Source organism: Eublepharis macularius, chromosome 1 (assembly GCF_028583425.1).
Source record: "Eublepharis macularius isolate TG4126 chromosome 1, MPM_Emac_v1.0, whole genome shotgun sequence".
Taxonomy (NCBI): domain Eukaryota; kingdom Metazoa; phylum Chordata; class Lepidosauria; order Squamata; family Eublepharidae; genus Eublepharis; species Eublepharis macularius.
The window spans coordinates 236,404,370-236,428,579 of NC_072790.1; the positions used below are offsets into that span (position 1 = coordinate 236,404,370).

General features: G+C 46.8%; 2 protein-coding genes across 3 annotated transcripts in view; one reads left to right on the forward strand and one right to left on the reverse strand.

Annotated features, from left to right (window-relative positions):
* Positions 1 to 8,364, reverse strand: part of PCP4L1 (Purkinje cell protein 4 like 1) — a 43,211-nt gene extending 34,847 nt beyond the window's left edge. The window contains exon 1 of the mRNA XM_054988219.1: positions 8,288 to 8,364. Within this exon, the coding sequence (XP_054844194.1) occupies positions 8,288 to 8,296 (9 nt within the window). The 5' untranslated portion in view covers positions 8,297 to 8,364. The remainder of the gene's footprint in view (positions 1 to 8,287) is intronic.
* A 14,444-nt stretch (positions 8,365 to 22,808) lies between these two features.
* NR1I3 (nuclear receptor subfamily 1 group I member 3) overlaps positions 22,809 to 24,210 on the forward strand; it is a 28,420-nt gene continuing 27,018 nt past the window's right edge. For both annotated transcript variants that reach the window (XR_008597989.1, XM_054993864.1), the window contains exon 1: positions 22,809 to 22,953. The gene's annotated coding sequence lies outside the window, so the exon portion shown is untranslated. The remainder of the gene's footprint in view (positions 22,954 to 24,210) is intronic.

Here is a 24,210-nt window from a genome sequence, read left to right on the forward strand (position 1 = left end):
CATTGAAATGTCCTTGATGTTGACTGTACCAATCTCACACTACGTAATCTGCCGTGAGTCTCAGTGAAAAAGGCGGACTATAAATGAGTATAAATGACATAAAATGGAGGTCCTTCACTGGGTGCCTCCGCTGTCGAGAAGGGACTTTCTCAGCAGAAGCACTACAATTGTAGAACACATTTCGGAAGAAGATTTGCACGACTTCCTTTAACTGTTAATTTTTCAATGAATTTGAAGAAAACAACCCTTTTAAAGAGCGCCTTTGCAGGATTAGGGAATGCTTGCTGTGATTGGAAATTGTTATCCTTCCTGGTTTATGGTTTTATGGGAAGGATAATTTTACTTTGCCGATACACAGATTGGTTTTTATGACTGCCTTTTTCTGCCGCCGGTTGCTGCCTCTTATGCTCATGTCCCTGGCTGAATCTTTATATCCCTTTACTGGCTTTTATCGTTTTTTTTTAAAATAAAAGAGTCCTTTATTCCTTTATTATATTTTTATCTTGCTTTGCAGTCAAAAAATGTATCTCCCAAAGCTGCTCGTCGAATAAAAATTGCATTAAAATGACCATCGAGGCACCGCCCAAATGTTCCTGGGGGAGGGATTCTCGGCTGAACTAAATTCTGGAACAGTGAAAGAGGGTCCTGATGTCCCCCTTGCCAACCACCAGGTGGGGCCAGGGGATGTCCTAGAATTACAACTGATTTTCAGGTGACACACAGACCACTTCTTCTGAAGAAAATAGCTGCTTTGGAGGGTGGACTTTATGGAATCACATCTCCACTGAGGTCCCATCCCTTCCTAACCTGCCTCCCCAGGCTCCATCCTCAAATCACCCAGAATTTCCCAACCTGGAGGTTACAATCCTACCTCCACTCCACATCAATGGTGGTGGCAGGGCTCATTTTGAGGGAGAACGCGTAGGAACGCGGTTCCGGCAGTTCCCCAAAGAGGTCACATGTCAGGTGGCCCCGCCCACTTGATTCTCGGCCATTTTGCGCCCGTTTCAGCCTGGATTAGGGCCGAAACGGCCCGGATCAGGCCTCTGATAGGTGGTGGATGACTCTCCCACTCAGCAGCGGCCCAATCCTGACCATTTTGGGCCCAATTTCAGCCTTGAATGGCCAGGATTGGGTGCAAAACAGCCAGGATAAGTGATGTCAGGGGTGTGGCATATGCAAGTCAGTCATGCTAATGATATACTTCCAGTGATGGCAAGGGCGTGGCATATGCTAATGAGTTATGCTAATGAGTTATGCTAATGAGTTCCTCCAGCTCTTTTTCTATGAAATGACCCCTGGGTGGTGGAGAGTGCCCTCAAGTCATAGTTGACTTATGGCAACCCCTGGAGGGGTTTCATGGCTAGAGACTCACAGAGGTGGCTTGCCATTGCCTTCCTCTGCAGCCCTGGTCCTTGTTGGAGTATCCCATCCAATTACTAACCAAGGCTGACCCTGCTTAGCTTCTGAAATTGGCTGGAAAACTTTTCTCATTTGCCTATCAGCTTGCCCTACACAGGATGGGAAGAGACATGTTTGGTGTAGTGCTTACGAGCAGCAGGACTCTAATCTGGAGAACCGGGTTTGATTCTGCCCTCCTCTGCTTGAAGCCAGCTGGGTGACCTTGGGTCAGTCACAGCTCTCTCAGAGCTCTCTCAGCCCCACCCACCTCGCAGGGTGATTGTTGTGGGGATAATAATGTGACATAAACTGCTCTGAGTGGGCGGTAAGTTATCCTGAGGGGCGGTATATAAATCAAATGTTGTCGTTATTAAATAGCAAATTCTTGCTGTCTCACCACCTTTTTTTCTAGGATTCTGAAAACTGCAGAGTGTCACAAAATCAGAGGGGAACCTGATTGAGTAATCTGAGGCCCATGCTCCAATATGAACCAGTCCTGTCTCTTACATTGCCATCTAAGGCTCAAACTAGACTGCACGTGGTCTGCACAGGGCCATCTTGGTCAGGAAAATGGCATGGGGGAAGCTGAAGCCTCCTTCCAGTCAGAATTGGGCCCCTGTGGCTCTTGGGAACTTAGAGCCCAGCATAGAGTTGCCAGCCTCCAGGTGGTGGCTGGAGATCTCCCAGAATTTACAACTAATCTCAAGGCCTCAGAGATCAGTTCACCTGGAGAAAATGGCTGCTTTGGCGGGTGGACTCTATGGAATTATATCATGCTGAGGTCCTTTCCTGCCCCAAACTCTGCCTTCTCCAGGCTTCACCCTTCAAATCTCCAGGAATTTCCCAACTCAGAGCTGGCAGCCCTAGCCCGGCAGCTGCTATGCATCTGAGGAGAGTCAGGCTGGGGGACCCTGACCCATTTCATTAAAAACAGTCGTTTTCAATTTAAAACCTTCGGTTTCTGCCTTGGCAGGTGGCAACTGCAGGGCGGGCCTCCTCTGAGGTAGGACTTCATCTGGGGGGGGGCGGGTAGGCAGGACTGAGGGCCCCAATACATTGGTTGATACTGTACTGTATAAAGTTGTTTTATTGGTTATTTGTATTGGTTGCGAAGCTGTACTGTATAAAGTTGTTTTAATGTTATTTGTATACTGTTTTATCTGTTTTTAACTGTATTTATGTAATTTGAAATGTTGTACTCCGCCCTGAGCCTGCCTGGCGGGGAGAGCGGACTAAAAATCTAATATAATAAATAATATTTTCTACGATTATCATCTGAACATTCATTTTTGACCTTGGGAGCGGTGATTTTAATATTTGTATGAATTGGCATTCATGGTTATTGGAGCTTTTATCATTGTTAAGTGCTAAACTATATATTATGCCATATCTACATGTACTTAAATAGACTGTGTTATGTATAACACCATTGGGGGGCTACAAGAGGAGCCCCCCCAGACTATGTTTTACCACAAGCCCCACCTGCCTCCCTCCTGTGCTCGCTCAAATACTCTCGAGGAATGCTTGCTTGGCACCCATGCTGTGTCAATGTAGGTGCCAGGAGAAACCAATGTGATTTTCCTGGGTGTTTGCAAGAGGGCCAGCCAATGACTGTTACTGCCGAATCCATCTGTTTGACTGGCTTAATTTTTAAAATTAACTTTACGCTGCTGTTGAAAGATTACTTCCTTTTAAAAAATGGCTACCCCCTTTTGTTGTAAGCTAGCTTGGGCACAAATTGTGGAAAGGCGAGGTTTTGGTGTTTTTTTTTAAAAAAAGCTTTAAATAAATTATCCATCTCGATTCTTTCTTATCCTTTCTTCAGAGAGAAGATTACACACACACACACACAATTTTATCCATGCAACCTAGTGCTGTCAGCCTCCAGGTGGTGGCTGGAGATCTCCCAGAATTACAATTGATCTCTAGGCAACAGAGATCAGTTCCCCTGGACAGCAGCAATTTTCTCCCCTGGAGAAATTGGCTGCTAGGGGGGTAGGGTTGCGCCAGCTCCAAGTTGGGAAATTCCTGGAGATCTGGGGAGTGAAACCTGGAGAAACCTGGAGAAAGTGGGGTTTGGGGAGAGAAATGGCATAATTCCATAGAGTCCACCCCCCAAAGTAGCCATTTTCTCCAGGTGGAATGATCTCTGTGGCCTGGAGACCAGTTGTTATTCCGGGAGATCTCCAGCCAATACCTGGAGGCTGGCAACCCTATAAGGGGGGTGGTCTCTATGGCATTATACCCTGCTAAGGTCCCTCCCTCCGCAAACCCTGCCCTTTCCAGGCTCCGTCCTCCCCAATCTCCCTAAATTGCAACCAGGAGCACTATCTGTTGCAGTCATCTTGCTTGTGGGCTTCCTAGAGGCGGCTGGTTGGCCAGAACGCTGGACTAGATGGGCCTTTGGTCTGACCCAGCGTGGCTCTTCTTATGTTCTTATCAGAAGAGCCTGCCAATTCAGGGCCTTCTCAGGAATCAGCCATTTATCTTTCAGGACTTTGGAGATTGTATATATGGGATGGGACCATGTTATAACTTTGCATTGGGTCAGCCAAAATGCTTAGGCCTGGAAGAGGTAGGTTAAACTGAGAGTGCCTAGTAAGCCATGTTGAGCCACAAAATACAGGGTATAAATATTGTAATACACAATAAATATGTAAATATTAACCATAGCTGAGGATGAGCCAAAGCAGCCATTTTCTCCAGGGGAACTGATCTCTGTCGTCTGAAGATTGGTTGTAATTCCAGGAGATCTCCAGGCCGCGCCTTCGGGTTGGCAATCCTAGCTCTGGCTGAAGACATTCCTGGAGATTTGGGAAGAGTGGAGTTTGGGGAGGGGTGGGATGTGATGATATAAGGTCTACCTTCTGAAGTTGCCATTTTCTCCAGGGGAGCTGATCTCTGTAGTCTGGAGATGAGTTGTAATTCCAGGAGAACTCCAGGCTCCACCTGGAGGTTGGCAACCCTAGTTCTGATACAGTTGGTCTAGATTAAAATCTCTCACTGTCCATTTTTCCAGACGGTAGCCTGGCTTTCCTCCCTATCAGATTCTTTTTTTAAAAAAAAAATAAGAAAATAGTGAATTTATACCCCTAACTGAATTATTCATCGCGCATTTTATCTGCTGCTTCCTTAGGACAGCAAGGGGAATGTAGTCTGTTTCAGGATCCCACAGGCTACCTACTGTACAATCTTGTCTCAAGAGACCTCGTCTTTTTTCATCCACTCCACCGATCCAAATCAAGCTGGGATGTGTACATTTGAGGCTAAATGACCTACGTTCAGAATTTATTAAGAAAACAATTAAAAGCAAACTTCTTAAACTGGGAGGAAACAAATGGTTCTATGGTAAGGGGACAAAGAGCTAAAACCAGCTTTCAGGTTGCACAGAATACTTTGGATGCAAGTGTCACTCGGGCAGGTGTGGCACACTTGATGTGCCTTTCTTTTTTGTAACCTGGCCTTCCATTTGAGCTTGACAACAATCCTATGAGGTAGGCAAGGCTGGAAGAGAGTTATGTTCTCCAAAAGACACCCCTCAAGTGATTTTCATAACTGAGTGGGGAATTAGATGTAGGTTTCTCCCACCCAAACCCGGCTGTCACCTCACAGCATTGCCAGCTTGACAACAATGCAACCAATCTAGGTAAACGTTAATCTGCTCAAGTTTTTTTCCTCTTCATTATCTAACAGTGCAGTTCTCTTCAGAGTTACTCTAATCCTATTGATTTGAGTGGGCTTAGACTGGAGTAAATCTGCATTTATTAAGTTGTGTCTCCCCTAAAGGAAAGGAAAAGTCTTGGGCAGAGACTCCGTTAACAGGATTACAAAGCTGGCCTCGGTAGAGAGATCAGATTATACACAGACACAGGTAGTAAACAATGTTGTGGATGTAGGGGGAGGAGGAGAATAGGGGAGGGCCCTGGCTCAGTGGTACAGCCTGGGCTTGGCATACAGAAAGTACTGGGTTCAGTTCCTGGCATTTGCATTTAAAGGGACCAAGCAGTAGGTCACGTGAAAGAACTCTTATCTGAGACCCTGAAGATTCTCAACCCTGCGCCTGTCTCAGTAGACAATACTGACTTTGAAAGACCTGCCTGATTCAGTACAAGGCAGCTTCATGTATGTTCAATGGAGTAGTGGATTTGGACCAAAAAGATCTGGGTTCAAATCCTCAGCCGGCCATGACATGCCTGGCTGATTTTGAGCAGGTTTGTTGTGAAAATAATCCAAATATTCAGGCTCTGAGCTCCTCAAAGGAAGGAAATATCAGTTTGGTGTAGTGGTTAAGAGCGCAGGACTCTAATCTGGAGAGCCGGGATTCCCCACTCCTCCACTTGAAGCCAGCTGGGTGACCTTGGGTCAGTCACAGCTCTCTCAGAGCTCTCTCAGCCCCACCCACCTCACAGGGTGTTTTGTTGTGGGGATAATAATGACATACTTTGTAAAACACTCTAAGTGGGCATTAAGTTGTCCTGAAGGGCAGTATACAAAATCGAATGTTATTATTATAAGACAGGTCATAAATAAATTCTTGCATGTGCACCCACAATGGTTCTAACCCTTTCCTTTGACTGATGCCTTTCCTGTGTCACACAGATCATATCATTTCCTCGCACCTGGTAGTCCTGATATTGTCCACAAAAGTCACCAGACTGCCTGCCCGCAAATCAGAGTTACATGGAGCCTCTTAACAACCTGAAAAAGGAAAAATCCACAACAACCTTTTTCTTCCTCTCTGCTCTGCTGCCAACTTTTGAAAAAGCTTTTTTTCTTGATCGCCTGGAAGCGATTCCAGTTTGCCACAGGCAAACAGGAAAAGTGTCCGTTTAAAAGCCTGGCCTGTGGCCCTTTGCTGGCTGAGATAACTATTCCCTTGTAGGAAGTGTTGTTGCAAGAGGGGTGAGCCCAGCCAATAAGCTGACAGGGAAGGGTCTGAGGAGCTGGTCTTGCCCAGGTCAGCTAGCAAGATGCATTTTGAATCAGCTGGGGCCATCTGGAGTGAGGGTTCAGCGCCAATTCCAAGCCCAGAGTCTCAAGCACCCACATGGGCGCTCCCTGGGCTCTCCAAGGCAATTAATTACCATTAAGTGAATCGGCCTTGCCGGATCACGCCTAAATGGCTCCTGTCAACCTCACTTAGACGCTGCCCGCTTCAAGGGCTCTTTCCAGGCAGCTCCTCTCTCTGCAAAAGGGATTTGCAACCAGGGTGAGAATCACAAGGCAGAAGACCGCCCAGGCACCGCATGACCACAACCGGATCGCCATAGTTTCCACTGAGACGTCTTGCAAAAGCAGATCATTGTCCGGGTGGCCTGGCTGATCAGATGAAAAGTCCACGTAAATCCAATCTCCCCTTTGACAGCCAACCAGACTCTTCAAGGAAGACTTCCTCTGCTGTTTGGTCCACACCATCTGGACAATAAAGCTATTCTACCCCTGCTCATGGAGGTTCTATTGTGGCTAAGGTCCACAGCACCTGGACAATAAAGATATTCTGCTCCTGCGCATGGAGGTTCTATCATGGCTAATACTGGCTGGGCTGTCCTCCCTGAATGGGCCTAACCCCCTTTTTGTTCTCAAAGATCTCAGAACTAGTAGTCGTCACTGCATCTTGTAGCAGTGAATTCCACAGGCACTGCATTGAAAGACCTCCTTTCGGGGCAAACCTGGACTGACTGCTGCTCAGGCATCTGGTATTATTTGAGAGACAGAATGAAAATTCTGTCTACTCTCTTCGTACTGCTGACAATTCTTCTGAGTCTCTCTATAGTGTCCCTTACCTTTTTTTTTCATTTACAGACAAGGGGATCCATCTCCCCGCCCTTCCAGAACTGTATCACACATGCTGCAGAGGTAATACCACATATGCTTCAGTTAATAGCATATGCATTCATATCAGTGTGCCTAAACACGCGCAGTGAAGAGGGCTGGCTCCACTACTCAGATGGCATTTAATGGAGGAAGATACAATACAATTAGAAGTATGTCTGAATCTGTTCTCTCACACACACACACACACACACACACACAAAACTGCATCTTGCACTTAAAGCCAACCCTCACTTACACAGATTGAGACTTTCTCTGCACCTCTCTGATGGGCACATGCTAGGGCTACCCAGAGGCAAAGGAAGGCAGTGTCATTTGCAGAGACATAAAAGAGATATTTCCCCAGGTCAGCTTTTCATAACTATTTTGAGAAAAGCTGCACCCCCTGAAATTCTCTCTCGTAGAGATACCGGCTCCCTGGCTCTTTCGTTCCATTTATCCCTTTCTCAAGGGTTTGCAAAACAAAAGCCATCCCTTGGTTCCTACGAATGCACTTCTACAAAACGTGGAAATAAACAACGTATTTATATTTGTGTGGGATCACCCTAACACACACACACACACGGACAAGGGGATCCCAGTTCTGTGGGTGGTTCTTCACACACCCAGCTGTCCCTTGTGGAATTGCTCTCCTTCCTTCCTCTCTCCAAGAAGAAAGTTCTCTCTCTCTCTTTTCCTCATACCATGAAATCTCTCTCCTAGACACACATGCACAGCTGGAATGGGGCAGAGAGAGACTTGGATTATCCCGTTTCCACTGAGCCCGTCTGCCTGTCTCCCCACGCACACATTACACAATTAAGCATCCGTCTGCCTGTCTCACCTGGGTAGGTAGGCTCACTCTTTGGAGGAGCTCATCCGTGATGGCTTTTTCTGCCACTGTAGCATCAAATCCCTCCCATGCAAGCTGCCCTAGGGGGTGCCAAGCGCAGAGAAGCTGCATCTGCAAGGGGGGGGCCTCCCTTGGAGAAGGAGGGGAACCCCCTCAACCACACAGAAGACCCAATTCTAGGTTGCCTCCACCCCATCTCTCCAAACGCCAGCATCCTCTCACCTTACTCATGGCGCCTGCCGGGCTGGTACCCTAGGGATGCTCCGGCAACGATGCTGTGGTCCTCTCGCTCGCTCTCTGGCGCTCATTCACACACTGGCCCCCTCTCCTTCCAGCTCCCTGGCATATATAGCATATTGCCGGACTCAAAGATGCCGGCACTTTGAGTGGCAGGTGCAAGCAGCCAATGGGAGAGAGCCCTGGCTTTTGCTGCATTTGCAAACTAGGTTAATACAACGGGTTAGTGATAGTAAACAGATGCTTAGGGGACAATTTGCCACCTGTCTGGTTTCAAAAGAACACAGAGAGATTTCCTCCTCCACTCCCATCAACTCGTTTCTTTTCTCTATCATTCTCAAACCCAAAAGGTAGTGCTGGGCAATTTTCAATCTGCAACTAATGAAAATCGATTAATACATACAAGCCAGGGGTGTTTGGGGGTTTAGATTTTCTTCCAGACCTAGTTGCAGGGCGCTGGACAGGTTGCAAATCCTGAGTTAGCAGTTACATAATTTGTCCATGAGAGAATATTATTGTTACAAATTGATGTGTTGTTGAAATTTTGTACTTCCATACGTCTGTTGCAAGTCTTGAGTATTTACACTACTGTAGACCCTCAGTGGTCGTTTTCTGAATTGTTCACGCCTTTTTTGAGATTATATTGAATTGTTTTTGCCTGTGTGCAATATAAATAATTCTGTTTGCTCTGGAAGCAAGCGCTGCTGGGAGAACTGTGTGTTATTCCCTTCTTCGGTGGGGAAAGAGCACATTGTTCACCAGTAATTGGAGCTTGGATAGCTAACTGCTGCCTGTAGAGTTATGTGAAAAAGTTTAATAAAGTTTGGTTTTTCATTTTTGTTACATGGTAGTTTAGCTACGGTATTTACTTTAGTTAGTTGGGCACGGAGTGATATTTGGTAAGGTCTCTGGAACGGCAGCAGATAAAAGTTCTAAACGAATAAAATAAGCCCCTTCCCTCTTCCGACGCCTCTTTGCACGTGTCATTTATTGATAGTAATGTGGTTTTATTATCTGAAGGCAAATTATATTTGTGTGTTTTAATATGGTTGTGACCCGCCCCAAGTCTGCTTGCAGGGAGGGAGGGCTATAAATCTAATAACCGAAATGAAATGAAATGTCCTATGGAGAATCTATGCTATAACAGATTTCACTCCAGATTAGTTAATCCGGAATAACGACCACCCCACCGTCTCATGCACACAACTATTGCTGCAAGATAGAATTTTACACTTAGGCACATATGGGCTGGGTTTGCAGATGCACCCTCTTCATCGCTCTTTTAGCACATGCAAACTGTGCTTACAAATGTGGGCAAACAGGCTGTGCTTAGAAAGCTTGCGTGTGAACTTGTTTGACGCAGAAGCATTTCATTCAAAGAAGCAAAATCTTGTTATTTTGGTTCTCCCTCCCCTCCTTTTCGTCTCCTTCACATTTATATCGTACTCTGGGGGGTGGGGAGGAAGGTGGGACACTTTGGAATACACTAATATGATTTCCTTTCTGAATCTCGCTTATGCTCAGGGCTCATTTCGAGGGGGAACGCGCCGGAACACAGTTCCGGTAGTTCCCCAAAGAGGTCACATGTTAGGTGGCCCTGCCCACCTGACTCTCGGCCATTTTGGGCCCGTTTCAGCCTGGATTGGGGTCGAAACGGCCCAGATCAGGCCTCTGACAGGTGGTGGATCACTCTCCCACTCAGCAGCGGCCCAATCCTGACCATTTTGGGCCCCTTTTCGGCCATTTTCAGCCCCTTTTTGCCATTTTGGGCCCAATTTCGGTCCTGACTGGCCAGGATTGGGTCCAAAACAGCCAGGATATGTGATGTCAGGGGGTGTAGCATATGCAAATCAGTTATGCTAATGACACACTTCTGGTGATGTCAAGGGTTGTGGCATATACTAATGAGTTATGCTAATGAGTTACGCTGATGAGTTCCTCCAGCTCTTTTTCTATGAAATGACCCCCGCTTATGCTCAAAAAGCACTCCTTTGGGATTAATATGTACGCCAAGGCAGTTTACACCAAGGCAGACCTTCTAGCTCAGTGAGGTCTGTTGTGGTTGGAGGTGGCTTCCTGGTGTCCCAGATGGAGCAAAGTCTTCTCCGGTATCTGGGATCCGGAACTGTTGGGACGAGGTGCCTAGGATTCAACGATGTGCCCCTGTAGGTGGGCTACCTAGGGTTGCCAATAGGCCTAGAGAAAAATGCTCTCTCCTTTTAAAATCATAGAGACATAGAGTTGGAAGGGACCTCCAGAGTTATCTAGTCCAACCCCCTGCACAATGCAGGAAATTCACAACGATCTCCCCTTCCCCCACACACACCCATTGACCCTTGCTCAAACATTGAATCTTTAATAAAGGTTCAATCACACAACATCTCATTAAGCCTCTGTTAAAAGGCCAGGACATTTTTCTTTCTCCAGGCAGTTGGCAACCTTACCCCCGCCCCCGCCAGTAACTTCATTATGTTAAAATTCTTATGCTTGTTCAAAATTGAATGGAGTTCATTGGAGGACGTTGCTTGGGTATAGGCTCAGGGAAAAAAGGCTTTGTGAAGCAGGCGGTACAACAATTATTACAATAAATGTTTCGAGCTCTTTCAGTGTTCAAGTCTGCCACACCCACAAAATCTGTGTTATCCACATATTGTGGGTGTGAGTGGGTCGAAGCTCACTAGAACCAGCCTGAGAGAATGTGGAAGAGGTAAAATTTGAAGTGGGGAGGGGTGCTCGGTCACAGTTCCTTGCACTCTGTTTTGTGTGTGAAGGGGGGTCTTTTGTATGGTCGTCATAAATGGCATTAGGTAGTCTGGGGATTTGGCAGAGGGCTTCCCCGCTCTCTAGTTCCCGCTCCAGTTGAACCACTGAAGTCTTTAATTGCATCCTGTTAAATTCAGTAAAACAGGAACAAGACAGTATCCCGAAGTGCTGCATTAAAAATAAATCCAATCATAAATAATGCGGCCTGAACCAAGCAACTCTGATTTCCACTTGCAGAAGGGGAAATAGCAATACGGGCAGGGCTTTTTTTCAGGGGGAACGCGGGGGAACGGAGTTCCGGAACCTCTTGAAAATGGTCACATGGCTAGTGGCCCCGCCTTCTGATCTCCAGAGGTTCCGCCGAGCAGCGCGGAGGGCAAGCTAAACTCCCCTCTGTCTGGAGATCAGGGGGCGGGGCCACCAGCCATGTGACCATTTTCTCTGAGGGCAACCCACGGAGTTCCACCACCTCTTTTCCCAGAAAAAAAGCCCTGAATACGGGCCTACCATACGTCCAATGTTGTGAAGAATTCTGTGAGGTTTACTAGAACAGATAACTTGGTGCTTTATGTTTGCTGATGCATACATATCGTGTGAGCAAGATTGGTGTCCTTCCCATATACATATTTTAAATCAATGTGCTTTGAACCCTGAAAGTGATATATGGATGCCAAAAGGGGTGTTGTGGTGAGTGTTTCCGAATAGGGCGATCCAGATTCAAACCCCCACTCACCGCAGGCACTCACCGAGTGCTTTGGCCTACTTCACAGGGTTGTTTTTGTGAGGATAAAAGAGAGACAGGGAGAATGATATCATAATGATATTGTAAGCTGCTTTGGGCCCCCTCTGGGAGAAAAGCAGAGTATACATTTTAAACTATGATTTGGACACTTGAGTATTATTACTAAACATGCAAGTTTTACCAAGTGAGGTAGAATTTGACATGGGTTTCTGTGTGTGTCGTGCGCCTCGTGGCAGCTTCTGCAGCATTCCCCGTGCTGAACATTTCAAAGGCAGGCGGCTCCCGTCACCCGCACTGGCCCATTTAGAGTTGATTAAAGGCCTTTCCTTTTCTTTCGGGGCGGCTTTTTCCCTCTGTTTTCCCCTCATGTTTAATTTAGAGCCGAAGAAGCAGGTGATGAAAAATTAATGTGGCACAGCCAGACCCGGGGAGGGGAGAGGAGAAGATTGAGACGGAAATCTCTGGCTCCATTAGGTTTCCCAGCAGCCCGCCCCCTCCTCAAGTCCAAATTCTGCGCATGTCCCAAAGAACTGCCTCTTGACACAGAAACTAGCGAGCAACTGGAACTGGTTCAAGATGCAAGTTAGCTATCGAGTGGGCTCCCGAGAGTGGCAAAGGGCCTAAGGCAGTTTGGCGTAGTGATTAAGAGCGGCAGGACTCTCATCTGGAGAACCAGGTTTGATTCCCCACTCCTCCGCTTGAAGCCAGCTGAGTGACCTTAGGTCAGTCACAGCTCTCTCAGAGCTCTCTCAGCCCCACTCACCTCACAAGATGATTGTTGTGAGGATAATAATAATACACTTTGTAAACTGCTCTGAGTGGGCGTTAAGTTGTCCTGAAGGGCAGTATATAAATCAAATGTTATTATTATCTTTTACAGGGCACCTAAGAAGTTTTGAAAGGAGCCTGAACATAAGAACTTCGGGAGAGCCCTTTTGGATCAGACCAGTGGTCCATCTAGTTAAGCAACCTGTCTCACACCCTGGAGGGCAAAAACAGGGCATAGAGGCCGAAGCCTTCCCCTGATGTTGCCTCCTGGCATTTGGTGAGAGGCTGACTGCTTCGGACTGTGGAGGTTCCCTGAGAGAATCATTCTACATGTGTATGACTTAACACGTCCATCATCATCATCAATAACAACAACAACATTCAACTTATATGAAGACCTCAGCAAGGTTTAATGGCATAAAGTGCAGCCTCCACAGCTTCAGTTTCCCACAGGGAACTGATCTCAGTAATCTGGACTGGAGAGCAGTTGTAATTCTGGCCCCACCTGGAGGTTGGCAACCCTAGGAACCAGTCAGAGCACAGTTATGTCCTCCCAGTTCTGGCCCAGGGCAGGAGTTCCTCGCTTTTCCCCACCCCTCCCAGTTTTGCATGCAAAAGTCCCCATGTACTATCCCTGGCCCATCCACAGAAAGGATCTTGGGTAGCAGAATCTTGGAAGACTTTTCTCTAGCTGAAACCCCAGAGAGCAACTGCCAGTCAGAAACCATTGAACGAGGTGGCCAAACATTCTGACTCCGTTCAGGACACCTTCCCATATTCTGCAGAGAGACTGCGAGAGATAAAATCCAAGGGTCCCTGGTTCAGTCCCTAAGATGTTCAGTGAATCCCAGAATATCAGAAAATGGGTCTAAATGGACCACGGATGCACCACGTCACACCACTTTGCATATATTCATCATCAAGCAAACACACGTTTCTTGCACCCTCTTCCCAGTCATCAGAAAAGTGACACCCTTCTGGCTCGCTAGATGCTCTTGCGCCTTTGGATCCAACAGGGACACAGCAGAGAAGATTCTCCCGTCTGTTTCCTCTTCCAAAACACCCAGCCTGAAAGCCGGTGTGCATCAGCGCCTTCAATTACACACCCACTGGTGAGCTCGCAGCGATGCACCCGCTCCCCCAGACAGACACTGTTCGTACACACAAAGAAAAAGACTTGCGCACAGAGACACACAAATGCAGTCTCCCCCCTCCCATACTCCAGTCATGCAGGTGCAGAGAGAAGGACACTCACACGCACGCCTCCTACGTTTACACAACTGGGGACATATCCCAAAGTGTCCACTTTCGAAGGGGAGACATCAGTCTTGTGTGCTGTACCTGTTCTTCCTGCTAGGCTTCTTGCAGTTCACAACCATGTGCTACATTTACAAACCAGGAGTACATATTCAGGATTTCGGAACGGTAAAGAGAAAAACAAATCTGTGCTAAATGGCAGGTGCAAATAGGGTTGCCAAATGACTAGAAGCGGGGGGGGGAAGGCTCATGAGATGTGAAAAAACAGCAGGGTTTTATGATACTGCTCAGAGTTACTGTTGAATTGTTATTGAGCATGCTGACGCTAAAAGCACAGGAGCAGAGGCCGTTGAAAAGTTGGCAATCTTTATCGCAGAATCGCTCCAGCAGAGGTACCAGGTAAACGCAAGAGAGGTGTGGGGTTGCCATCTTTGGCAAATCCACACTGCTATACAATGCCTAGGGAGGGACTGCAGTGCCACCAACGTGACAGGAGAGAATGAAAAGACATTTTATCTGTCTCCCCCCCGCCAGCCTCCCAAATATGAGGAATAGCAAGCAAGATATTCCCCTGGGCTTTCTAAGAAAGACGTCAAACAGAAGGCTGTGAGTTTGGAGGGGGGAGTGCAGTGGTACGGGGTGGGGAATATGCCTGACCCTAGAAGAATAACAAAAGGGTCAATAGAGGTGCCAACAGGCGTGGGGAAAAATGGGCAGTTGAAGCTTTTCATCGCATGCTTTCGCTCAGGACGTGACATCCCATTTTTCCTTCCAGACCTGTTGGCAACCTTAACTCCACTAAAGCCAGATGAAGAAGCTGGACCTTGCTTAAAAAAAATAGGTTGCCAACTTCTCAAATGGGCTTTATACCTGTGCTATTAACAGCAGCTTAACACAGAGATGTTTAGACTTGGCGGAGAAAGTGGAACCAACTTCATTTCTGTGTGTCTGGCTGCAGTCCAAGGCAGAGGAGCCAAGCCAAGAAGTAAAGGTGGCAACCTGCAAACAAGGTTCATGTACCTCCTACAGCTGTGTAAATCTGAGGATTTGGGCAGGAGCAGCTCTCCCCCTACAGCGTTACACCGGCCCAAGCCCACTGATTTCAGTGGTAAGGGTGGTAAGCAGTGGGGTACCGCAGGGCTCAGTATTGGGTCCGGTGCTTTTTCACTTGTTCATTAATGACTTGGAGTTGGGAGTAAGCTGTGAAGTGGCTAAGTTTGCTGATGATACGAAATTGTTCAGGGTGGTGAGAACCAGGGAGGTTGTTGTGGATTTTCCGGGCTGTATAGCCATGTAGCACACCTCTGGTGCTACACCTCTGAAGATGCCAGCCACAGCTGCTGGCGAAATGTCAGGAACTACAAGGCCAAGACCACGGCTATACAGCCCGGAAAATCCACAAAAAACATAGTTCTCCAGCTGTGAAAGCCTTCGACAATATATAGAACCAGGGAGGATTGTGAGGCACTCCAAAGGGATCAGACTGTCGAGGCTGGACAAGTGGGCATCAACATGGCAAATGAGGTTCAACGTGGCCAAGTGCAAAGTAATGCACTTTGGGGCCAAAAATCCCAAATATAAATACACAATGATGGGGCCCAAAACGGCAGAGACTGACCAAGGGAGAGATCTTGGAGTCGTGGTGGATAACTCATTGAAAATGTCGATAAAGTGTGCGACAGCAATAAAAAAGGCCAATGCTATGCTGGGGATTATTAGGAAGGGAATTGAAAATAAATCAGCTAGTATCATAATGCCCCTGTATAAATCAATGGTACGGCCTCATTTGGAATACTGTGTACAATTCTGGTCACCACACCTCAAAAAAGATATTATAGCACTGGGAAAAGTGCAGAAAAGGGCAACTAGAATGATTAAAGTGATGGAACACTTCCCCTATGAAGAAAGGTTAAAGCGCTTGGGGCTCTTTAGTTTGGAGAAACGTCGCCTGAGGGGTGACATGATAGAGGTTTACAAGATTATACATGGGATAGAGAAGGTAGAGAAAGAAGTACTTTTCTCACTTTCTCACAATACAAGAACTCGTGGGCACTCAGTGAAATTGCTGAGCAGTCAGGTTAGAATAGATAAAAGGAAGTATTTTGTCACCCAAAGAGTGATTAACACATGGAATTCACTGCCACAGGAGGTGGTGGCAGCTTCAAGCACAGACAGCTTCAAGAGGGGATTGGATAAACGTATGAGCAGAGGTCCATCAGTGGCTATTAGCCACAAGGTATAGATGGAACTCTCTGTCTAGGGCAGTGATGCTCTGTATTCTTGGTGTTTAGGGGGGGGGGGCAATCAGTGGGAGGCCTTCTAGTGTCCCTTCCCCACTGGCAGACCTCCTGACGACACCTGGTTTTTTGGCCACTGTGTGACGCAGAGTGTTGGACTGGATGGGCCATTGGCCTGATCCAACATGGCTTCTCTTACGTTCTTAATGGACTTGGACTGGAGTAACTTTGCTTAGTATTGCACTGTTAGCAGAAGAAGCTTTTCCCCATCTTAGTCATGGTGGAGTTTGTTGCCCGTGTGCCTATGAGCCTGCCTGTCTCCTACAGATCTTCTGCAGAGGCCCTTCTCTGCGTCCCCAAGGGAAGGAAGGAGGCAGCCAGGAACGAGGCCTTCTTTGTGGTGGTGCAATTCCTCCCCTCCTGTGACTTGCCTGTGAAACTTAAGGCATCAAATTAAAAACTTTGCTGTTTTCCCGTCTTTTATTGATCTCCCCCCCTCCCCATCTATTTTGCTTCCTTTTCTTCACTGCTGCCGTTCGCTTTTGTCTTGGTATTGGTTTTTAATGCCGCTGGCTTGTTGTAAAATCCTGTTCTGTTTTTAATGAGGCTGTTTCATTCTCTGCCGTTGTTTGGGTTCTTCTTAATTATTTTATGCCAGGCCGCTTTTATATTTTATTGATAGGCATTTTTACACGTTTGTCATGAGCTAACTCGAGTGTTTCTAATGGACGGAGTGGCATATAAATATTTTAAATAAATAAAGGCAAGGGAGTCCTGAGTTATATGGGGAACTGGAGAGGAAGTCCCAGTGGGTACAAAGATTCCTCTTGCAAATCACCATTCAAGTAATTTCTAGGCTTCCAGCATAACTTTAAACGATGGGGAGGGAAAGGGGGACAGCTTTGAACAGACTCTGGTTAGAGGTTCTGTAAAGCTGCATCACTTTATAGGTCAGAGCGTGGAATGCAACCCTTTTTTCCCACCAACCTGAGGATTTGGGGGGGGTCCCATTTTTTTTTTTAAAAAAGCTCGTGTTTTTGCGTTTTGCTCCATAAATTTAATTCTGAAATTTCATTTAGCAGTCATCATAGGTGCTCATTAAATATTATCTTTACACTACTGCTAAAAAGAGCAAGTCTCTAGTCCTCAAGAAGGACAACCAGGAGACATATGCCAGTTTCTGCTAACGACAATGAAACCAGAAGGGCACCTGTGGGTGGGGGCGGGGAGGCACAATTTCAGCAGGTTTAAATCTGAGCCCAGGCTTAGCCACTGGATCCTGTTTTCAGTGATGTGCTGCCAGAATCTAGCAATTAACTGTGAATCCGGATGATATTCATGGCTTCTTCCTCCTCCCTTTTATCCTGACAATGACTCTATGGGGTAGGTAAGGCTGAGAGACCAACTGTGCGAAGGTCAAGATGGGTAGCCGTCCGTGTTAGTCTACCTTTAGCAGCAGAGACGAGCAAGAGTCCAGTAGCACCCATAAGACTAACAAAGTTTGTGGTAGGGTATGAGCTTTCGTGAGCCGCAGCTCTCTTCTTCAGAGACAGCTAGAATGCGAGTCCATCTGTCCTTATATCCTGTAGAGTGGAGTGATTACAGAAGCTGAATGATAATAGCTGGTGAATGACAATAGCAGGTGTGATTGAATAGGGTAGGGTGTGCAGAGAGGTGGGGTGTGTGGAGAAATCAGCATTGGTAATGAGACAATGCGTCCACCTGGACCGAATTGAGACCTAGGCTTCCTGTCTCATTATGAATGCTGATTTCGCCACACCTACTACCCCTCTGTGTACCCCACCACAAATTTTGTTAGTCTTATAGGCGCTTCTGGACTCTTGCTCTTTCCTACTGCCTAAGGTGAGGGTCACCTGATCCTAGTCTAACCTCTGTAACACACTGGCATTCATTATTATATAAACAAACACCCATCCCTGATACGGCTGCCAACTCCTGGTTGGGAAATTCCTGGAGATTTGTGGGCTGGAACCTGGAGAGGGTGGGGTTTGGGGAGGGACCTCAGCAGGGTAGCATACCATAGAGTCCATCCTCCAAAGCAGCCATTTTCTCCAGCGGAACTGATCTTTGAAGTCTAGAGATCAGTTATAATTCCAGGAGTCCCTAGTCCCTGAGGGGCCCCTAGGCTTCGGCCTAGTCAGCCTTATGAATTATACAGCCCTGGTCTCTGGTTGCCACCGCGGGATACAGAGAGCAGGGCTTGTGAGGCATATCTCAACTGGTGGGTCAGACAATCTTCCTTATCCTTCAGTGGCTGCAGCTATGGAAAACAACTTTATTTGAACGAAGGCAGCCAGTAAGAAACCTTGACTTACAATGGTCCCACCTACCTTCTGAAAAGGTCTGTGGGTGCCAAGGGGTGTAGCGGTGGGTGTCATATTGGGGTTAGAGTAACGGATTTGGATCTGGAAAACACAGCTTTGAATCCCACTCCGCCCTGGAAGTTCACCGGGTGACTTTGGGCCCACTTTCTGTCAGCCTAACCTACCTCGCAGGGTTGTGGTTGTTGTGAAGATAAAATGGAGGCGGGAATGCTGTTTGCTGTTTTGGGTCCCTTCCAGGGAGAAAAATGATCAGAAACCTAAATAAAATTTCTCTGAATGATACCTCAGGATCTGATTTGTTCCATTTGCCATCATCTCTTCTTTCGTCCACAGACACGCATGCTTTCCCAGCTGTCCCTTCACGGTCGCCACCTTTTCTCCTGTGCCAGCTCCTATGCTTTTAGCAAGCAGCCTACCTCACAGAAATTGAGCAGGGGGGGCATTTTCCTTTCCTTCTTCCCTGTGCCAGGAAAAAGATTCGCCTGCTTAAGTTCCTGCTAAAGGCGCTGGAGCAGGATCCAGCTTAAAAAGATGGCAACCCTTGCATGAAAAAGCAGCAGAGCGGAACTGACTACAACCCACTGGGTCCCATCGTCTCGTTCCCTGGTGTCTGATTAATGCCCCAATCCCCCGGCGACGAAGCCCAATTTCCTGCTAATGAAACTTTGGAAAAGCTTGATTAATCTGCACCGTGCCAAACCCGGCTGAGCCATTCTCCCCCAGCTCACCAGTGGTGGTTCGGGCTGAGATGATAATTATATTTGAACAGGATGTCTTCATTTCCCCATGACAGCTTCATCATCTCCAAGCCTCCCGCGGCTTCTCCTCCCATAACCTCACAGACCCCTGGGACTCTGCTAGCACAGGAGGAATGCTGCGCATCAACCCCGTCGCTAAGAGAAATGGAAAATTCAGCCCATTTCAATCAGGTGGCCCCACTGCCCCCTATACTAAATACCCAGAGAACGAGATGAGCCCTTTAAAAGACCTGGTTTTTTACAGCCAAGGCTTGAAATTCAAAAACCAGGTACAGCATGTCTGCACAAGCTGGCACACCAGCTAGCATTATGCAAAGCGAGAGCATGATTACAGCACCCCAGCGCATACTCAGCATCTCTGCCTAAGCTATCTTCTTCGACTGTTGCACATTGCTGAAGGCTCCACTCTACCTCTATATGCGCTATTAAGTTCTTTCTACAATGTTAATTTAAAAGTCTAGAGGGTGTTTATTTGTTCTGTAGGTTAAATGTTAGAAAAGCAGAGCTGCCCTATGACAGGCATTCAAAACATACCTAAGCAGCTGCGGGGCATAGAAGACACTGTTCGGTGCCATAATGTTCATGCATGCACACTGACAAGGGTATGCGCTAGACAACAGCCGCATGCAACTGTCCTTCATCCCAAGATCTAACCTCTCAAGGGAGCTAAATACCGAAGGACGGCAATTCCAGCTAATCACACAGACAACATTTTAACAAGCTATCTCCCAAAGGCAAAAATAAGGATCCACCGGGGATTGGAGAACAGAAATCAGAAACAGTTGGAATGCATTAACTTATTACTCACAAGGAGCCAAACAAGGGCTGGCTGGGTCAGTAAAATCCCTGACTGATTACAACCTGCCTTCGCACCGTGATGTTTAAGATGATTTTGTGGTCATTGCAGTACTTTTTGTAAATCTCTTACGATAGCGTGGTGATACACCAAAATTCCACAGAAGTCCTGCCATGAGTTGCCGAGGGATAAAATGACAGCCAGCTTTGGGAAGACCTGGAAACCTTTCATGGACTTTCTGTATGTAAAAGAGAAGTCAGAGTTAATGATTTGTGGATTCGAAAATTAAATTTGTAAGGCAGGCAATAAATAATAGGCTGAAATATGGAAAAAATGCAGATATCTTCGCAGTAAAGTCAAAGTTATATACTTAGTAAAGATATGGGTATTATGGAAGTGATTATGCAATGAGTTTAAAGAAATTTTGTAAAATGTCCAAAATGGTATGTCTCCCTCGATGCTCTTTTTCATTCATTTTTTTGTTGGTTTGTTTTTTTGTTTTTCATGTTTATGTTCTTGTTTATGTGAATTTTTGCTTGTCATCTGTTGTAATAAAATAAAAATAATATAACAAAAGAAGTCCAAAAACACCATAAAGAGCTAACAAAACCAATTTCAGCACGAGCTCTCATGAGTCAAAGCTCACTATATACCAGTACACAAATTCTGTAAGGGGAGCAAACCCAGGTTTGGGTTGGTTATGCGTGGCCGCGATCCATGGCTGGTGGGGTTCTGTGTTTGCCTCGCTGAGTTGGCAAGCAGAAGAGATCGTGGGGACACCAAGTAGGCATCAATTGATAATTCTTGTATTATGATTTTTTAAAATTCACAATTCACTCCATCCTAAAAGATCCTGATAACGACAGCCCCATGGCCAATAAACTCATTTCAAGCTGAATGCAGCCCATCCACCACGTATTACAGTCTTCCAGTTTGAAACTCTCTAGAAAACAGCAAAAAGAGGCTACAAGTCTGGGCTACAAGACATGGCTTGGGGGAAATCACCTCTCGTGCCTGCCCTGGCTTTAGAAAGGAGTCCAGGAATTTATTATTGCCTCAATAATAATAATAAACCTCACAGTTAATTAAATTTCAAACCACCACCGATAATAGAGCGCCTTCTCCACAGGGGTAGCATAAACACCAGTATAGCTCAAACAATTTACGAAACGAAAAAGCATTTTATGTTTCATTTGAGCCAGGGCTTGTTAGCCCAGGAGAGCATTTTTCCTCTCGGAATATGCAACATGGTGATTCGGTGTCTCTGAGCATCTGCAAAGGGCCTTCCTTACACTGAAAGGCAGCCAAGGACAACTGATATTGAAAAGAGGAGCTGCCAAGACAGAAACTGCAAGCCAGGTCACGTAGTGAGCTCTGAGGCACCAGACTGCTTACATGCAGGTGGCTCCCAAGGCTATTGTGGGTCCTGTCAAGCAGTCCTGCACTGGAAGTTCTTAACTGAGAGCGGGACTACAAGTGACGCCTGACACAGGTTGGACACTTGTCAGCTTCCCTCAAGTTTTGATGGGAAATGTAGGCATCCTGGTCTTGCAGCTGCTGTCCAATGGACTTTCCAACTATCACTTGTCCAACATTCCGCCAAGCTGCCTACATTTCCCATCAAAACTTGAGGGAAGCTGGCAAGTGTCCAACCTGTGTCAGGCGTCACTTGTGGTCCTGCTCTGAAACAAGGTTCTCAGGCAAGTGTGTGTGTAGGGCGGGAAGGGTCCAGTTCAGATCTGGATCATGGTGTGTCAGGGGGAAGGCTAAGCTCCTCCCCCATGCCATATTCCTGACTGGACATAGCACCAGAGAGTCACTAGAGGCCCTATTTGGGAGTAGGGTTGCCAGCTCCAGGTTGGGAAATTCCTGGAGATTTGGAGGTGGAGCCTGGAAAGGGCGGGGTTTAGGGAGAGGAGGGACTTCAGCTGGATATAATGGCATAAAGTCCACCTTCAAAGCAGCTATTTCCCTCAGGGGACCAGATCTCTGTGGCCTGGAGATCAGTTGGAATTCTGGGAGATCTCCAGCCACCCCCTGGAAGATGACAAGCCTGTTTGGGAGCCTGGTCTGTACTGATGGGGCTACACAAAAGTTTCCCCACCGTGGCAAATAGCAGCTCCGTGCTGTTTCAAGCAGGGAGTTCTCAGTTCTCTTCGCATCTGACAAAGAGAACTGTGATTCTCGAAAGCTTATGCTACAGTAAAGTTGGTTAGTCTTAAAGGTGCTACTGGACTCTTTTCGATTAAGCAGGGAGAAATATGCCAGGTGGGGGGAAACTTAAACCCTGATCTGAATTGGGTCCCTTTACTCCTAAGTTTCAACCAGGAACCCCCCACCACATATCTTGCGCTTGACAGGACAGACCAGAGATAAACCTGGGAACAAGGCTGGCTAAGAAGAGTGATAAACCTGTGGGTTTTTTAATGTTCTTGTGGTTTCTGTGTCCAGCCCGCTACCACCACTTCAAAGGCTTGATTCCTATGCCATAAACAGGCAGAAATTCAACAGATCTGGCTTCCCTCCAGCAGCAATGGGCAGCTTGATAAGCCATGAAAATGTGGCAGCTCTGCCAGGAAACCTGGAGCCAACCTCTTTATTTCAAGATCCACTTCCCTTTGCGCCTCAGCAATGCCCCCTTACCCCATCAGATCTGTTTTTAATCTGCCTCCACTCACACGCCTTCATTTGTGCCTTTGACCTCCCTTTCCCCCAGTGTTTCCACACACAAATACCCACAAAAACACACACCCAGCCATTCCAGGCTGCTCCTTTGACTCCACAGGTACAAAGTACAAATTCCACCACCCTGTCACACGAAATCTCTCTCTGGTTCCTCTTTGGCGACGTGGCCGCCACTGGAGAAAGAGAGGGAGGGCTCATCCCCAGAGCAGGCCACCTTCTACAACCTGCTCCTCACCCCCCCCCTCCTTTTCACTTGCGCACCTTCACACACTCATCCGCAAGCTGCTGTACACTCATCCGGTAAGCAGGTGGGGAGGGGTGGGTGGGAAACCCAGGTGAGGCAAGGAAGGAGTCGAGAGAGAGAATTTTTGCAAGCTGTGTAGAGGATGGGGAGGTCAATGAGGGAGGGAGATGATGATTTTGGGACTATCAAGAGAGGTTGATTTACAGACTGGTAGGGTACCCTCCGTATCCCCTTCTCCTTCTCTGTCCTTCAATAGATAGCTCAGTTTTTAGGTGTATTAAGTCTGGAGGACTCTTTTTTGTGATAAGACTGAAGAATAATTCCCCGATGTATTTTCATTTCACCTCCTCTCTCAGCCCCCACTCTTCCTTCATGCTTCATGTTCAGAAGTACTTTCTCGTGACCTTTGCTTCCAGCAGCTTACGTAACAGTATTTCTCCCCCCCTTTCTCTCCAGCACCCATAAAGTTTGGGAGGAGCCAAGCCAAGCATTCCTACCAGGCCGTAAACGCAACACAAATCCAGCAGGGGTCTGAAAGCTACAGCTCTTGCACTGGAGAGCAAGGGGTGAACTACTGCACCCAATTTGAGCCAGTTTGATGTAGTGGTTAGTGAGCCAGTTTGGTGAGCCAGTTTGGTGCAGTGGTTAAGAGCACGGGGCTCTAATCTAGAGAACAGGGTTTGATTCCCCATTCTTCCACTTGAAGCCAGCTGGGTGACCTTGGGTCAGTCACAGCTCTCTCAGAGCTCTCTCAGCCCCACCCACCTCACAGGGTGTTGTGTTGTGGGGAATAATAATGACATACTTTGTAAACCGCTCTGAGTGGGTGTTAAGTCATCCTGAAGGGCGGTATGTAAATTGAATGTTATTATTATTATTATTATTAATTTGGCGCAGAACCACATTTGGTTTGTCGAACAAGGAAACAGACTCTTTTAAAGTTAAGGTATATTGGAGGAGGAGGCGGGATGCTAGAACAACCGATAACATGAATTGTAAAGATTTTTTTATGGAACTTGGGGGCTGCATAGTGATACTTTAGAGAAAGGGAAATGAGAGAGGTGAACAGTTGCACTTGCCAGTGAAGCATACGCAGATTTATTCCAAGAGGGAATGGGGCACATGTTTGTGCCAGTGCACAAGATGCTCCAATGCCTATGACTTATTGTGAGACGTCATGTGTGCCACTTCTTAATAAAGGACTCACCGCCACCAGTGTTTGGGTTCAACATGTCAGTTGCCAGTAATGTTAATGTATATATTTTCAGTTATGTGAATGCGTTTTCTTATACTGGCTCTTTGTTGATCTCTTG